The sequence below is a fragment of the Aspergillus nidulans genome, chromosome VII (assembly GCF_000011425.1).
Source record: "Aspergillus nidulans FGSC A4 chromosome VII".
In the NCBI taxonomy this organism is placed as follows: Eukaryota; Fungi; Ascomycota; class Eurotiomycetes; order Eurotiales; family Aspergillaceae; genus Aspergillus; species Aspergillus nidulans.
This window is the reverse complement of record NC_066263.1, coordinates 3,398,871-3,423,311: the sequence shown is the minus strand read 5'-3', so window position 1 is coordinate 3,423,311 and position 24,441 is coordinate 3,398,871. Positions and strand designations below refer to the sequence as shown.

The window sequence follows — 24,441 nt, the reverse complement described above, 5'->3', positions numbered from 1 at the left end:
GGGCGAGAGATCGATCTTCCTTTGAGCGCACCCGAGCAGTCGTGGATCAGCAGATTCGGAGTATACGAGGAGAGAGCGGATCTCGGGAGGATCCTATCCATGGTGCGAGCTCAAGTTCAGGGAATCGGTTGCAGAGACTGCAAGATCTTGATGCAATAAGCTATCGTGGTTCAAGGCCCAGCAATCGACTTGGCCGAGGTAGGGGGAGTCAAGAGTCTATCCTTGACCGGTCCGTTCCTCCTTTAGAAACGCCGTCCGCAATGCCTCTGGAGCTGGGTCACGATCATGAATTGGACAGGTTGAGAGTCAAGCGCAGGAAGCTTGATTCGGATGATAATCGAGAAGGACTACAAAACTTAAGGTATGGTCAATTTGGCCAAGTCGTGCCGGGGACTCTGAAAATGGAGTTGGCCAGTTGTGATGGAGGCACATATCCGCCCGTTTGCGAAACGTCGGGGCCGGAGAACATTCTTCGGGATGACTCGTCCGTGTATTGTACAAAATCAGACCGCTGTAATCTGATTCTAAAACACTGCGGGGAGGCACCGTTCTGTTTGAGGAAGCTTGTTATCAAAGCGCCAAAGTCCGGCTATGACGCTCCGTATGTTCGGCCTCTGATGGTTATCGCTGCTTTACTAACCTATGCCTCTACTAGGATTCAAGCAGGGATGGTCTTTATCTCTATGTCAGCTGATGAACTTCTCGCTCGCACCGCTCAATATCAGATTCAATACGCTAGTTCCCGGAGCCGCCGCGGCCGTCGACGCAGCGGAATGCAACCTTCCGAAGAATATTTGAACTCATATCGAACTCCGTTACAAACTCTTGAGCGGGCGACCTTGGCCGGATTTGACTGCCCTTCTGATTCGGACACGGACGCCAGTGAATTTCTTGGTGCTTCCTCAAGTTCGAATGCGGACCAGTCGCCCCAGTTTCGCGTGATCACAGAGTATGATGAGCGCTCTGATGGTACTCAGCTTGACAGAGTGGAAGACAGCTTTCTCGAATCCCAAACTTCGGAACCAGGGGGGCCGGACGAATTGAGAGCACTGCATCCGATGTACCCGATTGAAGAGGATTTTCTTTGCTCAGATACCGAGGACAGCAGCAGTGGTGAGGATGAAAGCGCTGAAACTCGTTCCTATAACTCACGACGGCGAGAACTGCAACGGCAGGTACGCGCTATGCGTCGTCAGTACGCCATGGAACATGACGATTCACCCAGGGGACATAGCACAATACAATCGACCTTGCTCATCCCGCCGTCGGTGCCGCGTTCTGGACCAACTGCACGTCCTTCAAGCGGTGGATTGATGAGACCTCTTGCTCAGTTCTTTATCAAGCGACCCAAAAGTAGCGTCAGCCTCAAGTTCGATCCTCCTCCGTGAGTGCCGAAGTTCTCTTGTTTAGATATTCGTCTCAGTTTCTTCTAACTTTTTCCGCGAGATAGGTCTGGTCGTTACATTTTGATCAAACTCTGGAGTCCATACCATGCAGGCAACATAGACATTCAGAGTGTCACCGCCCATGGCTATGCTGGACCCAGGTTTTTCCCTGCCGTCGGGCCCAGATGAGCCCACACCACATGTCGACCAATGCCGCGAAACCCAAGGTATACGCTCTACAATGGCTTAAGACTATTGGGCCTCAGCCAGTGATAGCTCGAAGGAGCCCAGCCACCCTACAGTACTGTGCCCATCAAACCGAAAGGACAATGGGCGAGATCTGTTGCCGCATCGGTTATGCCTGACCAGCATGTATTTTATGAGCCAGTCTAACATTTCCGTCTTGACTCATACTTGGAGAATAATAAAGCCACATGTCATGAATACAACAAGAGCCCTATACGCAGGTTCCATGTGAAATAGCGCATCATTCGTCCTTATCCAGCTTCAACATGTTACACTAAATCAAGTCCAGCCCATGATAGCTAAGTATTCGTTGTGAGAACAAAATGCCATGAACAAAAACAAAGCAAGGTGATTAAGTGAGCCTATAGCAGGATCCAGACGCCGATGCAATCCAATGAATTAATATTTACAAAACGTGCCTCGTAAGCGGAAAGTAGTATAAAGCAAAGTAGGACCAACCAAACCCTTCCGCGTCTCCGCAGGTAGTGACAACCATGCAACTAGACATGTTTGTTTGCCAGCCAGAATAAGTATCGAAACGCAACATATTAGCCTTCGGGTCCTAATCGATGCTATCGTTTCTCGTCTCTCGTGCAATGATAACCCAACGCCGAATCATTCATTATGAACCAACCATAATCCAAACTCCTGAAAATGTTTCGATCCAACTCCAACCTTGGAAGGCAAAATTTTCCTTTCCCAAAATGCAAGAAAGCGGAAGCCCGACTCACGTCACGGTAAGGTTAAATGACAATAACATCACCTTCAGCATCTGCGGGGTCGGAGACCATCATATCACCGTACTTTCCCACTGTCATTAACATTGAGTCGTCGTCCAGATCAATAGCACTGTCGTCGTGATTAGGGGCGTGAAAGGACGTTAAGTTTTCGGAAATATCAGTAGGTTTTTCATCATCCATGCGACTGGGATTTGTTTCGACTCCCATCCGTGACCTCTCCAATGATGCGCCATCTTGCGCATTTGACGTAGATGACTCGTTACCAACAACTTTTGGGGAATTTCTGAGGACGAGTCCTCCCGGGCCGGACTGGTCAGAGTCCAGGCCTGCTTTCTGCAAAGTGCTTGGTGTGTAATGCATGAATCCACCCTTCTCTGCCTGCCATAACATCATCTCATGGAAAAAGACCTTGGTCATCCACCAGGCACTGAAGCTCTGGGCACCTCCCAATGTAAGGCGGTGTAGTATGCAATCCCACAATGCATCCACTCGTTCAATGATGCACTGTGTACGGTGTTGAGGAAAAATATGAGCGAGGTTTAGTATAAAGGAGATCCATTTGTCCGGGAAATTGTATTCATCACCCACGGACTCCTCAACGGAAAATTTGTGTGGTTTGGGGCTCTTTTCCAAATCGGGTTGAGAGAAGAACGGGTGCGAGGCAGCAGGGTTCAAATCAGCGACAGGAGTAAGCAGGGCGCGAATATCATCCTTCAGTATTTGTTCTGTGGCCTGTTCCGCGCAGACGGGGATATTCGCCCGGGTGATCATTTCTTTGGGGTCAACCAATGTAGTGAAGTCGAGCCACATCTGATTCCTGTTATCGGGGTGGCACAGCCACGCCGCAGCAGCATTAGCAGACTGATTCACATCAAGCATGTGCTTCAGGAGATTGCAGAAGATATGAGCTGGCAGCAACCTCGCGAGGGAAACATGTACAGGTTGGGCCTTGAATGTTTCGGCAATATGTGTCGTAAGTCGTTGAGATATTGAACTAAAGGCATCCAGGACAAGTTTCGGAACAACTTGTGTTGTCAACGGTGCCACAAACGCAATCATCTTCTGGTACATAAGCCAATCGCACTCTTTGATCCAAGGTGCGAGATTAGGATGCGTCAGCAGCTTCTGGACCGGAACGGTTAAAGTGCCATGGAACGCAGAGAAGAATCTGAGCAGGTTGCGTTCTTTGCAATACCGGAAGCTATCGATAACTGAGATACAGTGTGAACGATAGAGTGCAGCGAGTGCCGCCGCTACCTTAGAGTCCGTGTTTTCGGGGAGGTAATAATTGATATCCGGTAGTTGCAGAGAGTCTGTATCAACCGAGGAGCTATCCGTCGTAGGTAGTTGTAACATCTGGTAAATTAACTTTCCTGAATGACTGGCAACATTCTCGAGGGTTATCACTTCGGCCTGTGAAGAGGCCTGGCACCCGCAGCCTGAAATTGCCCTGTCGATGGAGGCCCTGGGAGCGAATGAAGTAGTAGGAGATGGAAATAGTGCTGTATCTGCTGTAGGCTGCTGTATGGTGCTCGCACTATGGGGGATGTCAGTCTGTGGTTTTCTTGCGAATTAAAACATTCACTCACGCTCTTTGCATGTCATTGCCATTCATAGCATCCACACCACCTACTGCCGTGGAGTCGCGGGAAGGGTTCTGGGTGGTCGATGTGGATGGCTTCTGTTGCTTTTCCTCGATTACCGTTAAATCAACGTAGTGATACTTTGACTCCCCCCTAACGCCTAATCTGCGCGTCTGTACATTTGGAAATATGATTCGAACTAGTTTCCCGAAAGACGCAGGATTCAGCACGGAGACACGTTCGGTTCCACACTTTTCGGCATAACAGCAGTAAACACGATCTCTGCGGACAGAGCCTGTGCTTTTTCTGCAGTTCTCCTTCAACCTATGGCGTATAAGATTCAGCAAATGGGAGCATGATTATGTTATTGGTACTTACCAGATCATTGCGAAGACTTGTTTGACCTTTTCTGCCTTTCCGCCAGCTCCCTCATGCTTGAGTACTTCTGCCGCCATTTGCTTCAGTGTATAACCCTCATACTGCCGCAAGAGTTTTCGCAACTCATTATCGTTGGCTAGGGAGGAGCTTGATCCCTTTTTTTTCTTGAGGCCGGCTTCCGAAGCATCATGTTCATCCAGAACGTGCTCCTGTATGTGGTTCTCAATTCCACTGTCGTATATGTTTTGATACTGAGGTATTGGCACGCCTGGCATCCCGTGTGAGACTCCTGAGGGTAATGAGTGGTGGGAAAGATGATGACCATGAACAGCATGATTGGGGAACTCGTCAGCCCTCGAAATTGCAGAGTGGTGGGCGTCTTGTAAAGAATCCAAGGCGGTGCCGTTCACTTGGTGCGACAATTGCTGGCCAAATCGCATAATAATATCCTCCGGGTTGTTGCCGAAAACATTGGATCCGGCAGATGTTTGGGCCGGCAGAAACTGGGGGAAGCCATCGGTGAGTTGCTGATCTTGGGTCTGCTGAGTTGTGGTCGAATGAATACTAGCAGTTGAGCCTCTCGACCGCGGGCGACGGCTATTCCTAGATATTACTGTTTCTGAGCGCGATCTCATGAGATCTGCCGTGCCAGGACGACTCTGAGGAGCGACGACTTGGGTTGATTGAGAGGCTGCACTGGAGGACAGGGAGGCTGCGCGAGCTGGTGTCACCACGGGTCAGCGATGCGGTAAGTAAAAACCACTTCCAGTCCGTTAAGCATCAGATGAAGGGGAACGGAAGAGGTATCCTGCAGGGAAATGCAGCGCCTTACCAAGCTCAGGAGGCATCTTCCTTTTACAGGAGCTATTCGCACAAAGGACCTTGAATAGTGCTGTTGCTTGGGGTTCTCTCGTTGCTAGGTGCGAAACAGTGGGTAACCACGGGCGTTGATAATAATAGGTTCAATAGTGCCCGTCTGTTTTGATCTTTCCTTCAGAGCCGACTTCGGTGCCACCGCGAGGAGATAATCTCAGACAAAATAAAAAAACACAAATACAGAGCAGTCCGAGCTATGCTAATCATCAACTTACTCTGTCAGGGCGTCAGGCTCATGGCGTTTGGGGCTGGTTTGGTGAGGTTTCGAGGGCAAGCGGGAATAAACAGAGAATCGCCCGTTCCTCAAGCAACGAAAACAACCTCCCACTCACGTGATATAACAGTAACATGCCTCATTCCTCAGGCCCAACGTCATTGCTATTTAGGCATCATCACTGTTGCTTCCGAGGCGACTTAAGTCTCCTGGAGGGATTAACCTAGGGAATTATACTTCTCTCGTGAGGTATTTTTAAATAAAAAATATAAATTCTAATACTCGTTATTGAGCCTCAGAGCTAGTATAAAATACTTGTCTTTTCAGGTGCCTGTCATACGCATATGCCTCGAAAGCAAAGCAAACATGTTTGTTGATAGCGACCGTGTTTGGTATTAGATGCCATTTCTGCAACAGATAGATTATTCAAGATTTACAGGAAACTAATTACCTCCTACCGCCTCTAAAACTTGAAATGACAATGACAGAAAAAGTACAGAAGAGCTCCAAAAAGAACTTCAGATGAAGTACGGGAATCTAGCAGAGAGCAGGAGATTAACAATCATCGCCTCGATGCTTTTCAGTGGCGTCTTGAACTGTCGACCGAGCGTCAGGACGGCGACCCACACAGCCTCGTGCTGAATATAAATGAAGGTGTTTGCGATCAGAATTAGACAAGGTCTCTCTTCACGAATTCGGCAAGCAGAGACTTGCCAAGGGAAGCCGGGCTGCGCTCAACAACAACACCAGCGCTCTCCAGAGCAGAGATCTTAGAGTCAGCACCTCCCTTGCCGCCGCTGACGATGGCACCGGCGTGGCCCATACGGCGGCCCGGTGGAGCACTGATACCAGCAATGAAACCAACAGCAGGCTTGTTGTGCTTGTTGTTGGCCTTGAAGAACTCGGCAGCATCCTCTTCGGCACTACCACCGATTTCACCGATCATGATGATACCATCAGTCTCCTCATCCTCGAGGAAGATACGCAGGCAATCGATGAAGTTGGTGCCAGAGAAGGGGTCACCACCAATACCGACAACGAGGGACTGACCGAGTCCAGCCTGAGTGGTCTGGTTCACGGCCTCGTATGTGAGAGTACCGGAACGAGAAACAATACCAACACGGCCCCGCTTGTGAATGAAACCAGGCATGATACCAATTTTGCATTGACCCTATATGTTAATGCCACGTTAGAAGCTGCCGTCAGCACTGGACGAGCACTAAGAGATACTTACGGGAGCAATGATACCAGGACAGTTAGGCCCAACAAGACGAGTCTTGTTCTGGGTTTTCAGGATATCGGTGATACGGACCATGTCTGGCTCAGTTAGTATAAATGTGAGCAATACGTGCGAATCGTGGTTGCTCTCTCATACCGTGCTGGGGAATACCCTCAGTGATACTGTAAGATACCGGAACATTCAGTAACATGTAAATTAGTTTCTCAAGTCAGGCGAAGCTTACCAGACAACCAAAGGCACCTCAGCCTCAATGGCCTCCTCAATACCCTTAGCAGCGAGAGGAGGACTAAATTCCAAGCATCAGCGCCGACTTTCTGGCAGAAGTTTGGAGCTTATCATAGCATACGGGACAAAAATGGCCGAAGCAGTGGCACCAGTCTCCTTGACAGCCTCGCTGACATTGGCGAAAACTGGGAGGTCTAGATGTGTAGAGCCGGCCTTCTTGGGGTTGGTACCGCCAACAACCTTAGTACCTAGAATGCGTGAGTGTCCGATCCAAAACGACGCAGTGCGCGAAACAGCTGCAAGGGAAATGGCAATATGTACCGTAGGCGATCGCCTGCTCAGCGTGAAAACTATTGGCGCATATCAGCATCAGATCCATTTATCAATCAAGAGTCCGGGGAGGAGCTACGTACGTTCCTTGTTTTCCAGTGAAGCCCTGGAAAAGAACCTTGGTATCGGCATTGATGCGAAGGTTGTTGACAGTCTCAGCGTAAGAACCAGGAGTGTATGCGCGGCGCTGGGTGGCAGCAGCGTTGCGAAGGGCAGAGACCGCGTTCCGGCGAAAGGCTTGCATGGCGACTGACGGGTGGGAATGAGAGAAAAAGACGGGACGCAAAGAAGAGAAGGAGAATTGCACCGTCAGACGGGCAAGGTCAGAACTGAAATTATAGGAGGAGGGGAGAGTGGGAAAGAAAGGATGACAATAGGAAGCGAGCAGCAATTGATGTTTGAGACACGGGTTCGGCCATCTGTTCGGGAGAAAGCTTTAAGCGGTCCGGTTGATCGCGGGCGGTCGACCTTGATTTTTCTTCCGCTATCGATGGTCGATGCGAGTCAAACGCTTCAAAAACAGTGTTACTACTCCACGCGTTAATCCTTTTTCTATTGATTATTCCAGCCTCAGATCTCCCATCTATCTCGCACTTAGCCCACCTCCGCGTTTGCGCGAGGTAGCCACCCACCATGGCAACCACGACCATGACCGCCCCGCCACCGATCAAGACGAAGAATTCCAAGCTGCCACCAGAAAATGAACGATTTATGAGGGCGTGTTCTGACATTGCGAATGCTCTGATACAAGAATATGAATCGCAAAAAGACCCAACGCAACCCAAGAGGGATATCAACCTCAACAAACTCCGGGGTCAGATGGCAAAAAAGCATAGCTTGAGCCATCAGCCGCCGCTGACGGCCATCATCTCTGCCGTTCCTGAACACTACAAGAAATATATCCTGCCAAAGTTGATTGCGAAGCCAATCAGTATGTGGTCTTTTGCTCTTTGACCTGTTGTCTAGCTCATACATCTTTAGGAACGTCCTCTGGTATCGCCGTTGTTGCTGTGATGAGCAAACCCCACCGCTGCCCACACATTGCCTATACAGGAAACATCTGTGTCTATTGCCCCGGCGGCCCTGATTCCGACTTCGAGTATTCTACCCAATCCTATACCGGATATGAACCTACGTCGATGCGAGCAATCCGCGCACGTTATGATCCGTTTGAGCAGGCAAGGGGACGAGTGGAACAGATCAGATCCTTGGGCCATAGCGTCGACAAGGTCGAGTACATCATTATGGGAGGGACATTCATGTCTCTGCCTGCAGAGTATCGGGATACCTTTGTCGCTCAGCTTCACAATGCGCTCAGCGGTTATCAGACTGATAATGTGGACGAAGCAGTTCAGGCTGGAGAAATGAGTAATATAAAGTGTGTGGGAATAACTATTGAGACTCGTCCCGATTACTGTTTGGACACGCATTTGAGTAGCATGCTTCGCTACGGATGCACGAGACTTGAAATCGGTGTTCAGAGCTTGTACGAGGATGTTGCACGAGACACAAACCGCGGCCACACGGTTGCTGCAGTTGCGGAAACATTTAAGCTTGCGAAGGATGCGGGCTTTAAGGTGGTTAGCCACATGATGCCAGACTTGCCAAATGTCGGCATGGAACGTGACTTGTTTCAGTTCGAAGAGTATTTTGAGAACCCGGCTTTTCGAACCGACGGGCTGAAGATATACCCCACACTTGTCATTCGCGGAACCGGTCTGTACGAACTTTGGAGGACAGGCCGCTACAAGAACTACACCCCTAATGCGCTTATCGACCTTGTTGCTCGTATCCTCGCACTCGTCCCCCCCTGGACCCGTATCTATCGTGTTCAGCGAGACATTCCGATGCCGCTGGTTACTTCAGGTGTCGAGAATGGAAACCTGCGAGAGCTGGCTTTAGCGCGCATGAAAGATTTTGGTACAACTTGTCGAGATGTCCGTACGCGCGAGGTCGGTATCAATGAAGTCAAGAACAAGATTCGCCCGTCTCAGGTGGAGCTGATTCGCCGCGATTATACGGCAAATGGTGGATGGGAGACGTTCCTTGCGTATGAAGACCCTAAGCAAGACATTTTGATCGGTCTTCTACGTCTGCGCAAGTGCAGCCCCACGCACACATTCCGTCCCGAGTTCACCGGTCAACAAACCAGTATCATTCGTGAATTGCACGTGTACGGTTCCGCGGTTCCTCTCCACGGACGTGACCCGCGCAAGTTTCAACATCTTGGTTTTGGAACTTTGTTGATGGAGGAGGCCGAGCGAATTGCGCGAGAAGAGCACGGCAGTACCAAGATCAGTGTCATCTCGGGCGTCGGCGTTCGCAGCTACTATGCTCGTCTTGGATATAGCTTAGACGGTCCTTACATGTCCAAAATGTTGGAGCCAATTGAAGGGGGGGAATCCTGAGCGTATTCAATCGGCTGGAGCTATTTTTCTTTGCAAGTACGGATATGATTAATGATACCTCAAGCAGGAAGGCAGATCCAAAAGTCCTACTTTAGACTGATTGGCGTTTTATGGAGTGATCTTATGGTTTGGCGATTATAGGTGTCTATACTATCCCTTCAAAGCAGGCTACGACTTGCTTGTACATATATTTCAGAAGTCCTTGGACTCTCTGACCAGCGATGTTGCCATAAAAAGCGCGAACTAACAAAGCTACGTGACTCCGCAGAGTGCAATATCTGACTCACAATTATATTGCTTGTTACTAGAAACTTGCTGGACATATTCGTAGCGGAGTTGTGAATATACTCGAAAGGGTATAATCTGGCCTGTCCAGATACGAGAACGTGGATTGCCAAATGTGGCTAGACCAGTTCGGCCGCCATGGAGCTTCAATCACCAGGCCGTTATCAAACTGAGCATCATTGCCCCATATCCGTAACCTCTACCCTCAAACCCGAAGTTGCAATTTGTATTAAATTACCTCAACTCATCCGCTATCGTTCAGTCTCACGGGCATTCATTGTCGCTGCCAAGCCAACCAGATAACTCTCCCTTTATCAACCAGCAATAGCCACCAGCACCATGAAGCCTGTTGTATCTGTGATGAACGCATGGTCCTGGTATGGTTTCGCCGAAAGACATCCCTTTGCATTCGGTATGCTGATGAGTATCTGATTTTTCAAAGCGTGGTCATCTCCCTCTTCGCCATCGTCATCCTTTCCGTCCTCGGATCGCTATTCAAGGTGCGTTGATTGCTGCCTCCTCCATCGAATCCAGCCTCGATCGCTCTCATCGCTTCCCTCATTTCCAATTATCATACGCGCCAAGTATAGCCAAATATAATCACTAATATGGCCGCCCAAACAGAGCGAACACCACGGCTTTACCGGCTCGGAGGGTGAACCAGAAGACGGCGGCGCGGTCGCCGCTTCAATCTTCACTGCTGTTATTGTTTACGCCGTACGTTACGATCTCCCTACACCCTGACAGATCTTGTTTCGCATATGCAGGCATATACTCTGTTGATGATCGGCTAGGCTAATGAGCACAGGGATTCTTCGTTTTCTGTGCCTTCCAGGCTTACCTGCACATGCGAGCTCGCCGGGGCGGAGCTATATCGCTCAGCTAAGCCCTTTCTTTCGTTTTGGCATTTACTTCGGCATACAGTGTGACTGGAATGTCTAATTAGGGGTACGGGATTTCGGCTTGGGCTGCAGGGAGACAGCCGCGCGAGCTTTACTGCTGCTTGAATATAGCTATTCAATGTATGTGCCTGAGCCCTCGCTAGATGACGTCTGTGGATGTCTCTAAAGTCGCATGGTAGCGTCAAAGTGCCGCCATCAAGTGTCTGCAGTTTTCTCTCCTCCGATCTAGAAGCGTCTCTTTATGAATGACAGCTGGTATGCTCTTATATCGAACGCATGAATATATATATATATATATATATATATATATTGGCAATTTCGCCATAATAACGCGCAAAACAATGCCGCAAATTTGACCCCCCATATATCCTTTATATGTATGTATGTATATGCTCTTCCTGAAAGCCAGAATCACCCACTCCCGGTAAGACATCAAGAACTAAAGCACAAAACAAATTCCGCCCAGTCTATTTCTATGCGAACACAGACACCTCTTTATGTATAACCGGAAACATGGCGGTAACCACTTAATCAACTCAGTGCTCGTTATTCCACTTTACGCACTCGTCGAAGGTGACTCCTGAGCCCCCAAAAATATCCAGAGCACTCCCTATTGTCAAATCAACCTTACCTCCACTACTAAGCTGCACCTTCTCCAGGTCCTTCAGACTCCGCGCTCCGCCGGCATACGTTACCGGTATCGAACACCACTGTGCAAGCTTTGAAACCAACTCCTCATCAATCCCCTGCTGCAGGCCTTCGACGTCCGCAGCGTGGATAAGGAACTCTGAACAATATGGTTCGAGGAGAGAAATGGATTCTGGTGCGATCAGTGCGCTGGCTTCTCAATAGCCTCCATGATGAAGCTTTGTCAGAATGGAGGAAAACCGATCCGCTTACCTTGGTTAATCTCCATCTCTGTGATAGTCTGCCAGCGGTTCATGGCCACAAACCACGTGTCGCCCTTTCGCCGACAGCTCAGGTCAAGGACTAGTTTTGACTTGTCGCCGCCTAGGGCAGTGAGGACAGACTGTAGTCGTTCCAGAGAAAACCGACCTTCTGGAAAGAGGAATGATGTGATGATTACCTGTATATACTAGTTAATGAAGATTGTGACGGATTGGACACGGTTAAAAGCCAATGTAGCATCGGTACTGCCAAACAGCTGGCTTCCCTACTCGCTGGCATTGGATAAATCTGACACTAACATGCCGCACTAGCTAAGCAGCTAAGCTCACCTTCTCAGCACCTTGCTCTATCCAATATTGTGCATTCTCATCTGTGATTCCCCCTGCAATCTGCAGCCCCCCGGGCCATGTCCTCAGCGCTTCCTTTGCTGCGTCGTCATTACCGGGACCTAGTTTCACGACATGACCACCCCGGAGGTTATGTTGCTTGTAGAGTCCTGCAAAGTGGCTTGCTGGAAGTTTGGAAACGTAATTTGTCTTCAGATCCGACTCAACGTTGCTTAAAGTGCCGCCAACAATCTGCTTGACTTGCCCAGAGTGGAGGTCGATACAGGGTCGAAATTTGCTCATTGTTGACTCTTTCGTCTTTTCTGTAGTCCAAATTCTTGTTCGAATGGTTGACCGTTCAATTGCAATTTTGTCTTTAGTGAGGGGTTGCGCCTTCTTAACATCTTCGGGACCCTCGTGAAGGACCTTATCTTATCACACGTGACTTTATCTACCTTGGAAAAAGTTGACCACCGCCTTTTCTCTAATTCAGCGTTTCACTACAGCGGAAACAGGACGGTTGGTTCTTTTATTTTCAAAGATGGTTGGCAAACGGAAAAGAGATACCTCTGAAGTATCGGGATCTGAAAAGGGCGGTGGACAGCAGGAGACCCCAGCTACTGCCGAATCAAGCGCTCAAGATATATTCCGCAAATTCTTCGAAGCTCAGTTCCAGCCTTTGGAGGTCAAAAGGGTCAACACTGCCAAAAATGAATCTGATTCCGAATACACCGACAACGAGCATGATGGGAATAGTCAAGAAGATGACTCCGCATCCGAGTCTGAATGGAGTGGAATTGAAGAGCAGGAAGAAAACACCCCTGTTGAGGTAGTTGAGTATCAGGCTCCTTCTCGCAGTCCTGAAGACCTGATAGACAAGAAAGCTCGAAAGGCGTTTATGGTAAGTGGGGGTTGGATTATGCGCGTATTGATCTACGCTGATTTTATCCTAAAGACCGCAAAGCCGCCATCCTTCTCTATGGACTTAAACCCTATCACGGACAGCTCGAAAAAAGCCACGAACGACGAAGATGACAAAGATATCGAATCGCTTAACTTGAAGAACGACCTCGCACTTCAGCGACTTCTGAAAGAGTCTCATCTGTTGGAATCAGCTTCAGATCTCGCGCCGACAGGCAAGAATCGACACAAGGCGCTCGATTTGAGAATGCAGGAGCTTGGGGCTAAGAACTCGCTTTACCACCAGAAGAACATGCCATCGTCAATACGAAAGGGTATCAAAGCTAAGGCTGTTTCAAAGGAAGATAAGCGTCGGCGGGAAGCTCGAGAGAACGGGATCATCCTTGAGAAGCCCGCGCCCAAGAAACAGATTAGCAGTGGGCGACGGGAACGAGGAGTTGGAGGCCCATCGATTGGAAAGTTTGCAGGTGGAACTCTGAATCTCAGCAGTCGGGACGTCGCTCACGTCCAAGGATCACGGAGAGGGGGTGGAAAGTCGAGAGGCCGCGGCAAGACCAGAGGCCGTCGCTAAAAACTTCAGTCCGCTCTCCGGGAATTGGTTTACGCTGTATTCTGGGAACCAGTGCTCCATTATACACTCAATACTGGTTTGAGTTGCCCTAGTTGCTTTACGTGAGTCAGTGCAGCTTCGCCTGGGTTATCTCTTCTTTTCCCGGATGGGGCAACTGATGGTTCATCCCCACCAGCAGTTTCACGTCTCAGTCTGTTACCAGGCGTGCTGACCTGAGCGATAACGCATTGAAGCGTCCTTGTTCAGAGTTGTTTCTGGGGCCGCCTGTGCGCGAATTCGATCAGTGATCAACTAGCCCACGCTGATGGCAAGTCGAACTTCTGGTACCTGGAATACGGAACCTGAAACCTTAGCTTTTCCACGTTGGGTCTATCGTAGCTGGAGTCAAGAGGCTCGTCCTAGACTAATAATGGTATAGTGTCAACTCATGAAGCCTACCGTTCCTGAAAGAGCCAAACCTCCGAAGGCGCTAAGGTTTGAGAAATCAGTGCTGGGCCGGGCGACATGCTTTCCCATCCCTGCTTCGAAATTAATCGTCGTTTGAAGTGGACATGCGGTAGTCTTAGTCTCTTGACCGGTCTTCATAAAGTTTTGACAATGATCTAATGCCAGGGCTAGACATGGGTATTGACCAGCAAGATTCCTGTTCCTTTGTCTTCTCACTTCCCCTTGTCCGATGAACGTTAGAGCCTGTCGCTGTGGGGAAGTTTGATGGATATAGCACGTATTTTGGCAAGACAAACCGCCCTGGGATTCTCAATGCTTAGTTTTGAGTTCTCGCTCTCCAGACGATGGTACTAATCACGCACCAGGGCTGGACTTGTCACAGCAACCACCCCAACCCAGCTAGGAGCGTAGAGCACCCGTTTCCCCTCACACACTCTGCAGTCCACCATTTGTGATATTGCCCGGCGGGAAAGACAAGTGAAGAAGTCGCTTATGACCGCCGGCATCAATTATGGCGCCTTGCTGTCTATATGAGAGAATCCCCGCCATAACCCAGTTACTTCGTTCACAATCCAGGAACTAGGATGAATCGAGAGTCAAAGCTCCATCTGAGCCACCCACATACAGATTGAGTTGGATAAGAGAATGTATCCGGAATTCCAGACTCTCCACATCACCTTTCCCAACGTGTATGACGGTGCAGTACCTAATTCTGCGGCCTAAGCAGTTTTTCCATCAAGTACCACGCCGCATCCAGCAGAAGATTGTTCCCTAGTGCTGACGGAGCAAGCAGGATAGGCCGTGGATCAACGCAGCGAGTTCCTGCCTTAGCAAGAGACTCGGGCTTGCAAGAAGGATTCACAGACGGTGCGTCAGCGTTGGTTGACTGGTGTAGTCTCTTCGACCCCGGTAGTTGCATACATACGAAGTCAATATTATTGGACAAGAATCACCATGGGAAGGGGTCTGCGTAATAGTCACTCTTAGTGTCCTATCGCGTACTTGGCACTTCCTTCAGAACGTGTTTTGGGGACTAGATCACTTTACGAGACACTTTTCAGAGCAACACTCTCTGGTACTCCATAATAGGAAGGAATCAAGTCTCAACTTACCGGTGATCATACTCCAAACTCTGGCGATCAAAGTTGGTGCGGCGACCGGGTTTCTAGGCAATCCGAGCATGCCGTACAGAATACTGAGAAAGGAGATTTTTTTTTCTAATAGTGGATTGCTCGATTTTACTCGGAAAGTCGGAACGAACCCGGTCCTAATGCTGGAGAGTAGTAGCATTAAGCGAAGGCTCCAACCACAATAATTCAGAGTTCTGGTCGTAATCTTGAAGGCAAAGCTATCATGGAAACCTCCAGAAACGAGATCCAGGAAGGCCAACAATCTGGGGGTCGGCCGGCATTAACGTTATTTATTAAATGCTTTCAAGTTAACGATGATGCCAGGTTCTGCCATCAACGACCGAGGTATACTGTACTTGCTGCAAGATTAACAGTCGGATACGACTTCCTGACAGCCTCCTCGCCTGACCCCATAGCTCATGCACGTTCAGGCACGTTCAGGCACGTTCAGGGTGCAGTAGTTGCCGTGTGTGAATGTGTACTCAGTATCCACTCGCTATGGAGTGTGACTTCTGGCCTGTGGAGGCGAAAGAAATCTTCGAGAACTAAAGAGACGAGGAAAGTGGGGACGGAAAAGAAGAGTGCAGAGCTAGCGGCGGGTTCCGTGGAGGATATAACGTGGTTGGTAAGCGAGCTGCGCATGTAAGCGAGCTGCGCACCCAACCACTTTTTTACATGCTGACGCGGTCATCTATCTTCCAACAGCCACCATGCCCCGAGTTCGCGTTAGTTCAAGCCAAAATTGCCATGAGAAGGAAGGTCGGCTCCTACTGGCTGTACAGGCTATTAAAAAAAAGGAGATTACATCAATACGCGAGGCAGCACGTCGCTTCAATGTGCCTGAATCTACACTACGTACGCGACTACGCGGGACTACAAATCGCGCCGAATCTCGCGCAAATGGCCATAAATTGACTGAGATTGAAGAGGAAGTGCTTAAGCAGTGGATTCTCTCTTTAGATCTACGCGGAGCAGCTCCTACAAAAGCTCATGTACGAGAAATGGCTAATATTCTGCTTGCAAAGCGTGGTTCCACCCCAATCCAGACTGTCGGCCAGAAATGGGTATATAATTATACTCAACGCCACCCGGAGCTTGAGTCTCGCTTGTCAAGGCAATACGACTGCCAGCGAGCAAAGCAAGAGAACCCAAAGGTTATTCAAGCATGGTTTAACACCGTACGAGCCACAATCGAACAATACGGGATCCTACCGGACGATATCTACAACTTTGATGAGACTGGCTTTGCAATGGGCCTTTGTGCACATCAGAAAGTGATTACCAAGTCAGAATCATGTGGCCGAAGACCAGTTCTACAGCCAGGAAACTGTGAATGGGTTACTGCAATTGAGTCAATCAGTGCTTCTGGATGGGCACTTCCACCAACACTTATCTTTAAGGGCAAGCAGTATAACCAAGCATGGTTTACAGGCCTTCCGCCCGACTGGCGATTTGAAATTAGTACAAATGGATGGACAACTAATGAAATTAGCCTTCGCTGGCTTCAGAAGCAATTTATCCCGTCAACAGAGCATCGTACGCGCGGAAGATATCAACTTCTAGTTCTTGATGGCCATGGAAGCCATCTTACACCAGAGTTTGATCAAATCTGTACAGATCATAATATTATACCACTCTGCATGCCGGCACATTCCTCCCATCTTCTACAACCACTTGATATTGGATGTTTTGCAGTTTTGAAGCGCTCGTACGCCAGCTTGGTTGATCAGAAAATGCGGCTTGGCATCAGCCATATTGACAAACTTGATTTCCTTGCAGCCTATCCACAAGCTCGAATCAGCACATTTAAGCTGGATACAATCAGAAACAGTTTTCGAAGCAGCAGGACTAGTGCCATTGAATCCTGAACCAGTGCTTTCAAAGCTTAGTATTCAGGCTCGTACGCCTACACCCCCTGGAAGCCGTGGAAGCCAGGCAAGCACTTTTTGCCCACATACACCAGCAAATGTTGATGAGCTTCTAAAGCAAGCTTCTTTACTCAGAGATTTTCTCAAACAGCGCTCAAAAAGTCCACCATCACCGTCCCATAATGCCCTAAACCAGCTAATTAAAGGCTGTCAAATTGCAATGCAAAAGGGCATACTATTGGAGCAAGAGAATAGGGCGCTACGTGCTGAAAGATGCTATACAAAGGCGAAAGCGAGCTCGTACGCATAGATGGATAGCTCATGATAATGGTCTGTCTGTACAAGAGGCTACAGAGCTCGAGGAAGCTCATAATGCGTCTTTTCAGGCAATACCTGGTCCATGCGGGCCACCAGCAGAAGGTGCACAAACACCAAAGGCACGGGCATTACCTACATGTAGTACCTGCCATAGAATTGGGCATAGAAGAAATGCTTGTCCAAATAAATAATAATTAATATAAAGGCGTTGTGGTTGATTAAAAGGTCAAAATATGGGAAATCTGTATGCAGGTGCGCAGCTCGCTTACATGCGCAGCTCGCTTACCAACCACGTTAATTGCGTTGTCTATTGATAGCGATGGTCCTCCAAGGCGGGATACGAAGTCGTCTCCAGAACGTCGTTGGGGTGTTCTAGATGTTTCAGCCAGGACGATCAAACTTAGTCTTGTGCACGGCCAATTGTTTCGAGCTGTGATATTCCAAATCTTCCCCACCGGGCTCGCATAGGGCGTCGAGGATGAAGAAAACATATTCCTTTAGCGAAAACGATAGAGCGAGTCAGACAGCAGACTAAGCGACTCGTAAACTGAGCTTGGTTCGTCTATGCATGGTGCCCCTGAAAGTAAACAAAGCGGAATAGGTAGATACGAAGCAATTCTTCTCAGTTGGCAACTTCACTGGAGATTAGTTATACCAGCGCAATAAAGACTTCCCAAGAGCCAAGCACTGAAAACAAGCAATATCGGGGCGAGTATCCGGAGCCCTCTGATGATGTCAATAATTCGCTGGGCAGATTCTCGGAGAATTGAATATGGAGAAATCCCGAAATTATGCTTTTGCGGTTCCGACTCTTACGAGAGGCTCAGATCTCGCCCTGCTCCTTCCTTGACCCTCATTTCCACTTCAGCTCCAATCTCTAGTTTACTGCCGAGTTACGTACAAAGACCAAGATAGCCTTTCCAAGCCCCAGCCACCGGGAATACTAACGTCGAACAAAGCTATCAGCGCCGAAGACACTACGAACCGCGAAAGTTGAAATATGTAGATGATAATGACGTCCTATCAAAATAGGAAGGTTATAAAAAGGCTCGCACTGAAGATGGTGGGTTCTCAGGCTAGCTAGATTGAGTTTGCCTGATTCTTAGGGGTTTCCTTGACAGCTGTGCCACTCAGAGTAGACAATGGCAAGGGGCAAGATGGCCTCTATGCCCGCACATGCAGTGCCTGGCACTGCCTGCCAAAACCATGCGGGAGGGCCTGTTTAGCCGCCGAGGAATATCAATCTGCATGCAGATTGGTGATTGATCAACTCTTTTGCATCGCACTGTGCCCATGAGACTGGCCAATTTAACGGCTATCGTCATCACAGGACCTCTGGTGATTAGGAGAAGCACCGCCCCATCTAAGCAAAAGGGTTCAAGTATAGAGACCAGCAGAGTAATTAACATTTTAACGTCTTCAGGGCTGGGCCGGGAAGCGCAGATCCCACCTGGGGAGGTGATCTGTCCGCGAAAATTCAGATTCATCACATTTGTTTCTGATCTAAGGAGATCTCGAAGGGTCCGAGTCCTGCAATGGAATTTGATGGTCGAGCTATATCAGATCTGAGATGTGTAACAGATTAACGACCGTTAACATTCAAGACTATTGCAAGCCATCCGTTGATCCGGCGGCGTCAGAAGCACACTGTAGTCAGTCAAGTAGTGACTGCAGCGGCCACAGTGATAATGTAAGATGAGTCTGAGTCTATTTTTAGTCTTCTCGAGCGTAGTCATGAAGACAGCTCGAGTCAGACTATGCGGTCCGGGACGAGGACGAGCATACTTCTGAATACGATCGCCCGTAAGAGTCCTCAAAATCTTGCCACGGCATTGAGCAATCAGCCGTTCGTGCAACAGCGTCCCTGAAGCAGATGTGGTTTACTGCTTCGACAGAGGTGGTCCAGATCTCGGCTCCAGAGCTTGTAAGGTCTGATAACGGCAGTTTAAGAGGGCTGTATACATGCTACACGGCAGTGCTCATGCCATATCGAGTAAGGGAAGGCAAATTGTGGATATCACGGATCGGAGGATTTCACAAGGATCGAATAGCCGGGTGAGCAGATGACCCACTGTCGGTGGATATAGACAGGGCCGCAAGGCATGAAGGAAAGCCTGGACAGGGGCCACCACGAAGAGCGGGAGCGTCATTGGGCAAAGGTAAGCGCTCAACACAAAGCTGAAACAAGGGGCAAATACTTCACGACTGTTTCTGGCGCCAGTTTGATGATGTTTGCTCTGCCTTGGCATGCTCGGCTCCACCAGAGCTCGACTCCTGACTCGCACTCACATTCTTGGCACTCGGCTTGGGTAACCTGACTTCCAGGCTGACAACTGACATAGACAGCACGGAGTGGTAGCAGTTGTACTACTCCTTGGTCCCGGGTGGCCCTCACTACCCGAACTTGGACAAATCTCTAGTAATATTTCTGTGCTCTGGAAAAGTATCTGTCTAGGTGTTGAGGATGCAATCGCCCTCCCAGCTTGAGCAGAGCTTGCCATTGAGTTACAAGAGTATATGGCCTCTCCAGTTGGTGGGCCGGGCGCGGGCCTGAGGGGATGCTCTTAAGGGGTAGGTGCGGTTGTCGATCCGGCGGTCTTCCAGTACCGCATTACGATCCCTAACGGTCATGATGATTATTGTTATCATGGTCTGGCGAATTCTCAAGTCTTCCAATATGGCATGTAATTTCCGCAAGACCTGTGATTAGACCTCGTTTATGTGCTTCCAGATTATATTTTCGCGCTCTTAATATTGGGTGCTCTATTTTGTTCTTTCCAAAATTCGCTTTTTACAGTGGCCCTTGCGACTTGAACGCTTAAAGACTCGAAGGGAGGCCGCGCTTCTCCAGTCCGTACTCTGTGGACTGGACGGAGTATAGCTTCAAGCTATGTTCGTGGGTAGCCTAACCCAAAAAGGAGGAGCATCCGACAGTAACTCAGAAACTCAGTGTGCTAGACTGTAAGCTTGCTCAGTCAACAGATCTGCTCACTACTCTCAAATCAGAAAGGACTTCAGTCGCTGTCTCTTCGATGGATCCGGGACGAGGCCCCACTACCTCTGTGATCCGTTGACGTATGTGACAAAGCCTTACGCGAGTATCTTACTATAGCAGCCAAATCCCAGTATTTTTGGAAAGGACCTGGTATAGTCATGTATCGGTCCCTAGCGCTGTCTCCGCTTTTCCTTGCTCCAGAGTCTGGTCTCTAGCCTGACGCAGGCCAGGACGGCCTCTTTTTGCGCTGTCGGTGCGCCTTTGGTAGCCCAGCCTCTGCAGTAGTGGCCAGGTGACCGGGCCAGTCAGAAAGAGAGCGAAAGTCGAACCGAACCGGCTGAAGATGCGATCCATCGTCTCCGTGGCATTTGCCTCTCCCTGAACTCTTCTTTTGGTTCGGACCCCTCAGCAATCACCCGGACTGGCTGGTTCAGAATATCATAATCATTCATTATTATTTATTTTATTTTTATTTTATCCTTTCCGCATTATTATTAGCACCTGTGCTAGTCCCAAATAATAATAACGAGGCTTATTATTATTCCTCTCGTCCCCCAGGCTTCCAAACCGACGCTCTCTCGACACTCTGAAAAAGCAAGTCTTCCTTCATCCTGACATCTTTCTTCATCTCTTTCTTTTCCCTTCCCCCTCCCCCTCCCCCCATCGCGATTCACCTATAGCTATTCTCCCTTCCTTCGTTTTATTCAATTTCGCCGTGCGAGCTCTTCAAAGAGAACTGAAAACGGGCTGGCCCAGTTCATTCTCTCTCCTTTCACTTATCCTTTTGTCGCTGCTCTTTGCCGACGACCTCTCGCCAGCGTCAGTCTCTCTAACAATCTTCTGCAGGAGGCTGGTTCCTCGGATTGTGTTTGAATATAGCCTCTTCTGCTCCCACCCGCGATCGTTGTTTCTTATACAACACCTTATCGCCATATAAAACGTATCTCGTTTCACCCTAATATTAGCCTGTCTTCCGCTGTTTCTTTAAAAACGACTTGACGGAGGATTCCTGACGTATGTGTTATCTTGCGTTATTCGGCCCAGCCATCCGCAAAGCAGCGATCTGCCATCGTTGGCTACGCTCGCATAGTGGATGGTCCCATGCTCGAAACCTGGCTTCTGACGCTTCTAATCCTCTAGGTCACGAATATGTACTCTCAGCACGGTGCCCCGATGGCGCCTCCGCAGAAGCCAGAGACGTTTATGCTTTCGAATGAAGCACAACAGAGCCTGCCCCATGATGCACAGGTCGCACTTCAACAAGTTGATAATCGTAAGAGAGCTCTTCTATAGCTCGCACCATATCCGACTAACTGTGATCAAGTGAAATACTTCCTTCTCTCAGCGCCAGTGGACTGGCAGCCAGACCAGCTCATCCGAAGATTTCTTCTCCCGACTGGTGATTATATCTCATGTGTACTTTGGTTAGTACTCTATTTGAACATATATCACTGGAAATCCTATTAACCACTCTACAATAGGAGCAACCTGTTCCACATCTCAGGTACCGATATCGTTCGGTGCCTGGCATTCAGATTCCAAGCCTTTGGCCGTCCTGTCAAGAATTCTAAAAAATTCGAGGAGGGCATCTTTTCTGATTTGCGAAACCTGAAAGCTGGGACCGATGCTACGCTCGAAGAACCGAAAAGCCCGTTCCTTGATTTTCTTTACAAGAACAATTGCATCCGAACTCAGAAGAAGCAGAAGGTCTTCTATTGGTATAGTGTGCCTCATGACAGGCTGTTTCTCGATGCGTTGGAGCGAGATCTAAAAAGGGAGAAGATGGGCCAGGAGGCCACCACAGTCGCAGTCAGCGAACCTGCTTTGTCTTTTGAGTTTGATTCGTCCCAGTCGTTGTACGAGCAACTCACAAAGGCACAACAAGCGAATTCATCCTCGTTTGCTGCACACGCAAGTACGACATATGGCCAATCTGCATCCCCAGTCGTTCGGACCGTTGACGCAATGCCTCCTCCTCAGATGGCTCCCCAGATGGCTCCGCCGTCGATCCCCCTTCTCACGGACGAATCGGCCAATTCCCAGATGTACACATCGATCCCAATGCCCAACCCGATTCCTCAGAACCTTATTAAACGCGAGGCGGATTATGGGGCTATCCAGTACGACCGAAACGGTATGCCCATTGCTCGCATCCACCAGCGCCATTCTTCAATGCCGACCTTCGTCGAGTACTCGCCGGCGCCGTCTTTCGTCTCTTCCCAATACGAAGATTACAGCAACCGCGGCTTATCCTTCGAGCCTGTTACACCACCGCAACATAGCTCTCATATTGGACCAGAACCTGCTTACATTGCCAACGAAGATACGGGCTTGTACACTGCAATTCCGGAGATGTCTACTGGGTCTGGGTTCAACCCCATGATGCACCTACCGCCGTCTAACCTCGCAAGCGCGCATTTTCCTACCCCAGCGAGAACTTTCCATTCCAATGTTTATTCGGTCTTAGAAGGATCCCCTACATATAAGCAACGCCGGCGTCGATCGTCCATCCCGCCCGGCGCTGCCAACCCTGTCACTACTGGCACTCACTCGCCTGCTCCTGCTCTATCATACGCGGCTCATAAGCCCAGTGATTTGCGACGCTCCGTTTCCAGCTCGGTTGCCCCCGGGGATACGGATGACTCACGTCATGAGTCGTTGCATCGCTCTGTTAATAGTACCTATACTGCAACTCTTCCTCAGAAGAACCTGATGCATGAAATGTCGCGTAACGGCACACCCCTTTCCAGTGTGGGTGAACACCGCGAGCAAAGCTCCATACCCCTTACGCAAGCGGAAGATTTGCCAGCTCTTCCAGCAAATGGAACCGTGGAATCAGGTGCTCCCAACGGTGTCGGACATAAGAGCGACCGTTATGCAACTGGACCTGTCCGCCGCGCCCGAAGTGCTACCATGATGGAACTTGGCCCTTACCCGCAGAAGTCTCATTCTTGCCCCATCCCTTCGTGCGGGCGACTCTTCAAGAGATTAGAACATTTGAAACGGTGAGTTATTGCCTCGCTATCCTACTGGTTTACATTGCCCACAACATATGCATGTTGTCTTGTCATAATTTCTCTAGCCGCCCGCTGATTTTTAGCTTCTAGGCATGTGAGGACTCACACTCAGGAGCGACCATATCCTTGCCCCTATTGCAACAAGGCTTTTTCGAGGTCTGATAACTTGGCTCAGTAAGTCACCATCCGTCTTGATGTCGGATTCAGTCTTCTTACAAGACATTATAGACATCGCCGCATTCACGAGGCTCAGCAAGACGGGCAGCCACTGGTCCACGAGGACGATTTGGAAAATGATGACAACGAGTCTGTTTCTCATGACGAGGATGAGTCTCCGTCTGAATCTGTTCACCCTGCTGTTCCGGGTGTTCACGGAATGACCTCTATGCCATCATCCGTCGCTCTGCAATCCACAATGGGGTCAATGATGGGGTCCCACATGATTGCACCCCAACTCCTGCAACAGCAAATATAGTGGAGTTGTGATATTCGCACGCCGTGGCTGATTTTCCAGTGTTCTAATAAGGGTTTGTTACATTATATGGTACCTAATTTTTGCGGTTCTCCTAAGGGTTTCATGTCGTGTCGGGTGTTTTGTTGCAACATACTATCAACGGCCGGGCAGCTATCGCAGCCTTGCGTCGGCGCCACTGCCACTTCACCCTCAGTCTGTGGTTCTTGGTGCAGACCCGGTATTGTTTCTATGGGTTCTATATTTGGGTTGTGACATGTGCATTGGCCCATGTCATAAGGTTTTACGCTTGGTCTTTGTGTTCCTTGTGTACGTTTTTGTTTTTACCTGCTTTTTGTCTCCCAGTTCGTTTGTTCAAGGGTCCCCAGAAGTCTCGGGTTGGCTTGCATTGAACAGGACATGGAGGGAACAAGAGCAGAAGACACCACGACATGCAGGCTTTGATAAGCAAACAATCAGCTTGCTGGCGACCATGAGACTATTGAAAGACTTTTCGGGCCAGAGAAGCCTGGGGCTTCTCGCTGAATGCTGGTTTTGTTTTGCGCTTGATAGACATTTCTCCGATTTACGAAGTTTTCATGTGTGAAAGGCGGGATTGACCTGGTCGTGTATATACATAGTAACAAATCAAGTTATAGATTGGTATAATTTGTTC

At 49.2% G+C, this 24,441-nt stretch overlaps 9 protein-coding genes across 9 annotated transcripts, besides 1 other annotated feature; 6 read left to right on the top strand and 3 right to left on the bottom strand.

Annotated features, from left to right (window-relative positions):
* Positions 1 to 24,441: part of a sequence feature (contig 1.38 569..233386(1)) that runs on past both edges of the window.
* On the top strand, positions 119 to 1,574 carry ANIA_02297 (uncharacterized protein; the record flags this gene model as incomplete). The annotated part of the gene is made up of 3 exons (XM_654809.2): positions 119 to 601; positions 656 to 1,384; positions 1,451 to 1,574. The coding sequence occupies exons 1-3, from the start codon at positions 261 to 263 to the stop codon at positions 1,572 to 1,574; spliced, it is 1,194 nt and encodes a 397-aa protein (XP_659901.1). The 5' UTR covers positions 119 to 260.
* Positions 2,375 to 5,336, bottom strand: ANIA_02296 (RFX family transcription factor; the record flags this gene model as incomplete). The annotated part of the gene is made up of 4 exons (XM_050613006.1): positions 5,165 to 5,336; positions 4,333 to 5,053; positions 3,961 to 4,278; positions 2,375 to 3,908 (listed from the first exon to the last, which is right to left on the bottom strand). The coding sequence occupies exons 1-4, from the start codon at positions 5,178 to 5,180 to the stop codon at positions 2,375 to 2,377; spliced, it is 2,589 nt and encodes an 862-aa protein (XP_050468851.1). The 5' UTR covers positions 5,181 to 5,336.
* On the bottom strand, positions 5,839 to 7,626 carry ANIA_02295 (succinate--CoA ligase (GDP-forming) subunit alpha). The gene is made up of 7 exons (XM_654807.2): positions 7,301 to 7,626; positions 7,209 to 7,237; positions 7,009 to 7,135; positions 6,886 to 6,948; positions 6,798 to 6,823; positions 6,657 to 6,739; positions 5,839 to 6,593 (listed from the first exon to the last, which is right to left on the bottom strand). Exons 1-7 carry the CDS (start codon positions 7,459 to 7,461, stop codon positions 6,093 to 6,095), a joined length of 990 nt encoding a protein of 329 aa, XP_659899.1. The 5' UTR covers positions 7,462 to 7,626; the 3' UTR covers positions 5,839 to 6,092.
* On the top strand, positions 7,776 to 9,625 carry ANIA_02294 (Elongator subunit ELP3; the record flags this gene model as incomplete). The annotated part of the gene is made up of 2 exons (XM_654806.2): positions 7,776 to 8,148; positions 8,199 to 9,625. Exons 1-2 carry the CDS (start codon positions 7,851 to 7,853, stop codon positions 9,623 to 9,625), a joined length of 1,725 nt encoding a protein of 574 aa, XP_659898.1. The 5' UTR covers positions 7,776 to 7,850.
* On the top strand, positions 10,101 to 11,061 carry ANIA_11332 (uncharacterized protein). Its single transcript, XM_050613005.1, has 4 exons — positions 10,101 to 10,287; positions 10,353 to 10,410; positions 10,535 to 10,627; positions 10,719 to 11,061. The coding sequence occupies exons 1-4, from the start codon at positions 10,250 to 10,252 to the stop codon at positions 10,794 to 10,796; spliced, it is 267 nt and encodes an 88-aa protein (XP_050468850.1). The 5' UTR covers positions 10,101 to 10,249; the 3' UTR covers positions 10,797 to 11,061.
* ANIA_02293 (1-(5-phosphoribosyl)-5- ((5-phosphoribosylamino)methylideneamino)imidazole-4-carboxamide isomerase HIS6) lies at positions 11,349 to 12,350 on the bottom strand (the record flags this gene model as incomplete). Its single annotated transcript, XM_654805.1, has 3 exons — positions 11,349 to 11,422; positions 11,713 to 11,899; positions 12,051 to 12,350. 3 exons carry the CDS (start codon positions 12,348 to 12,350, stop codon positions 11,349 to 11,351), a joined length of 561 nt encoding a protein of 186 aa, XP_659897.1.
* On the top strand, positions 12,577 to 13,539 carry ANIA_02292 (uncharacterized protein; the record flags this gene model as incomplete). Its single annotated transcript, XM_654804.2, has 2 exons — positions 12,577 to 12,948; positions 13,003 to 13,539. Exons 1-2 carry the CDS (start codon positions 12,589 to 12,591, stop codon positions 13,537 to 13,539), a joined length of 897 nt encoding a protein of 298 aa, XP_659896.1. The 5' UTR covers positions 12,577 to 12,588.
* ANIA_02291 (uncharacterized protein) lies at positions 15,827 to 17,294 on the top strand (the record flags this gene model as incomplete). The annotated part of the gene is made up of 2 exons (XM_654803.1): positions 15,827 to 16,652; positions 16,948 to 17,294. 2 exons carry the CDS (start codon positions 15,827 to 15,829, stop codon positions 17,292 to 17,294), a joined length of 1,173 nt encoding a protein of 390 aa, XP_659895.1.
* On the top strand, positions 20,713 to 24,432 carry steA (sexual development transcription factor SteA). Its single transcript, XM_654802.2, has 7 exons — positions 20,713 to 20,891; positions 21,144 to 21,311; positions 21,438 to 21,570; positions 21,622 to 21,721; positions 21,779 to 23,302; positions 23,405 to 23,488; positions 23,543 to 24,432. Exons 3-7 carry the CDS (start codon positions 21,447 to 21,449, stop codon positions 23,787 to 23,789), a joined length of 2,079 nt encoding a protein of 692 aa, XP_659894.1. The 5' UTR covers positions 20,713 to 20,891; positions 21,144 to 21,311; positions 21,438 to 21,446; the 3' UTR covers positions 23,790 to 24,432.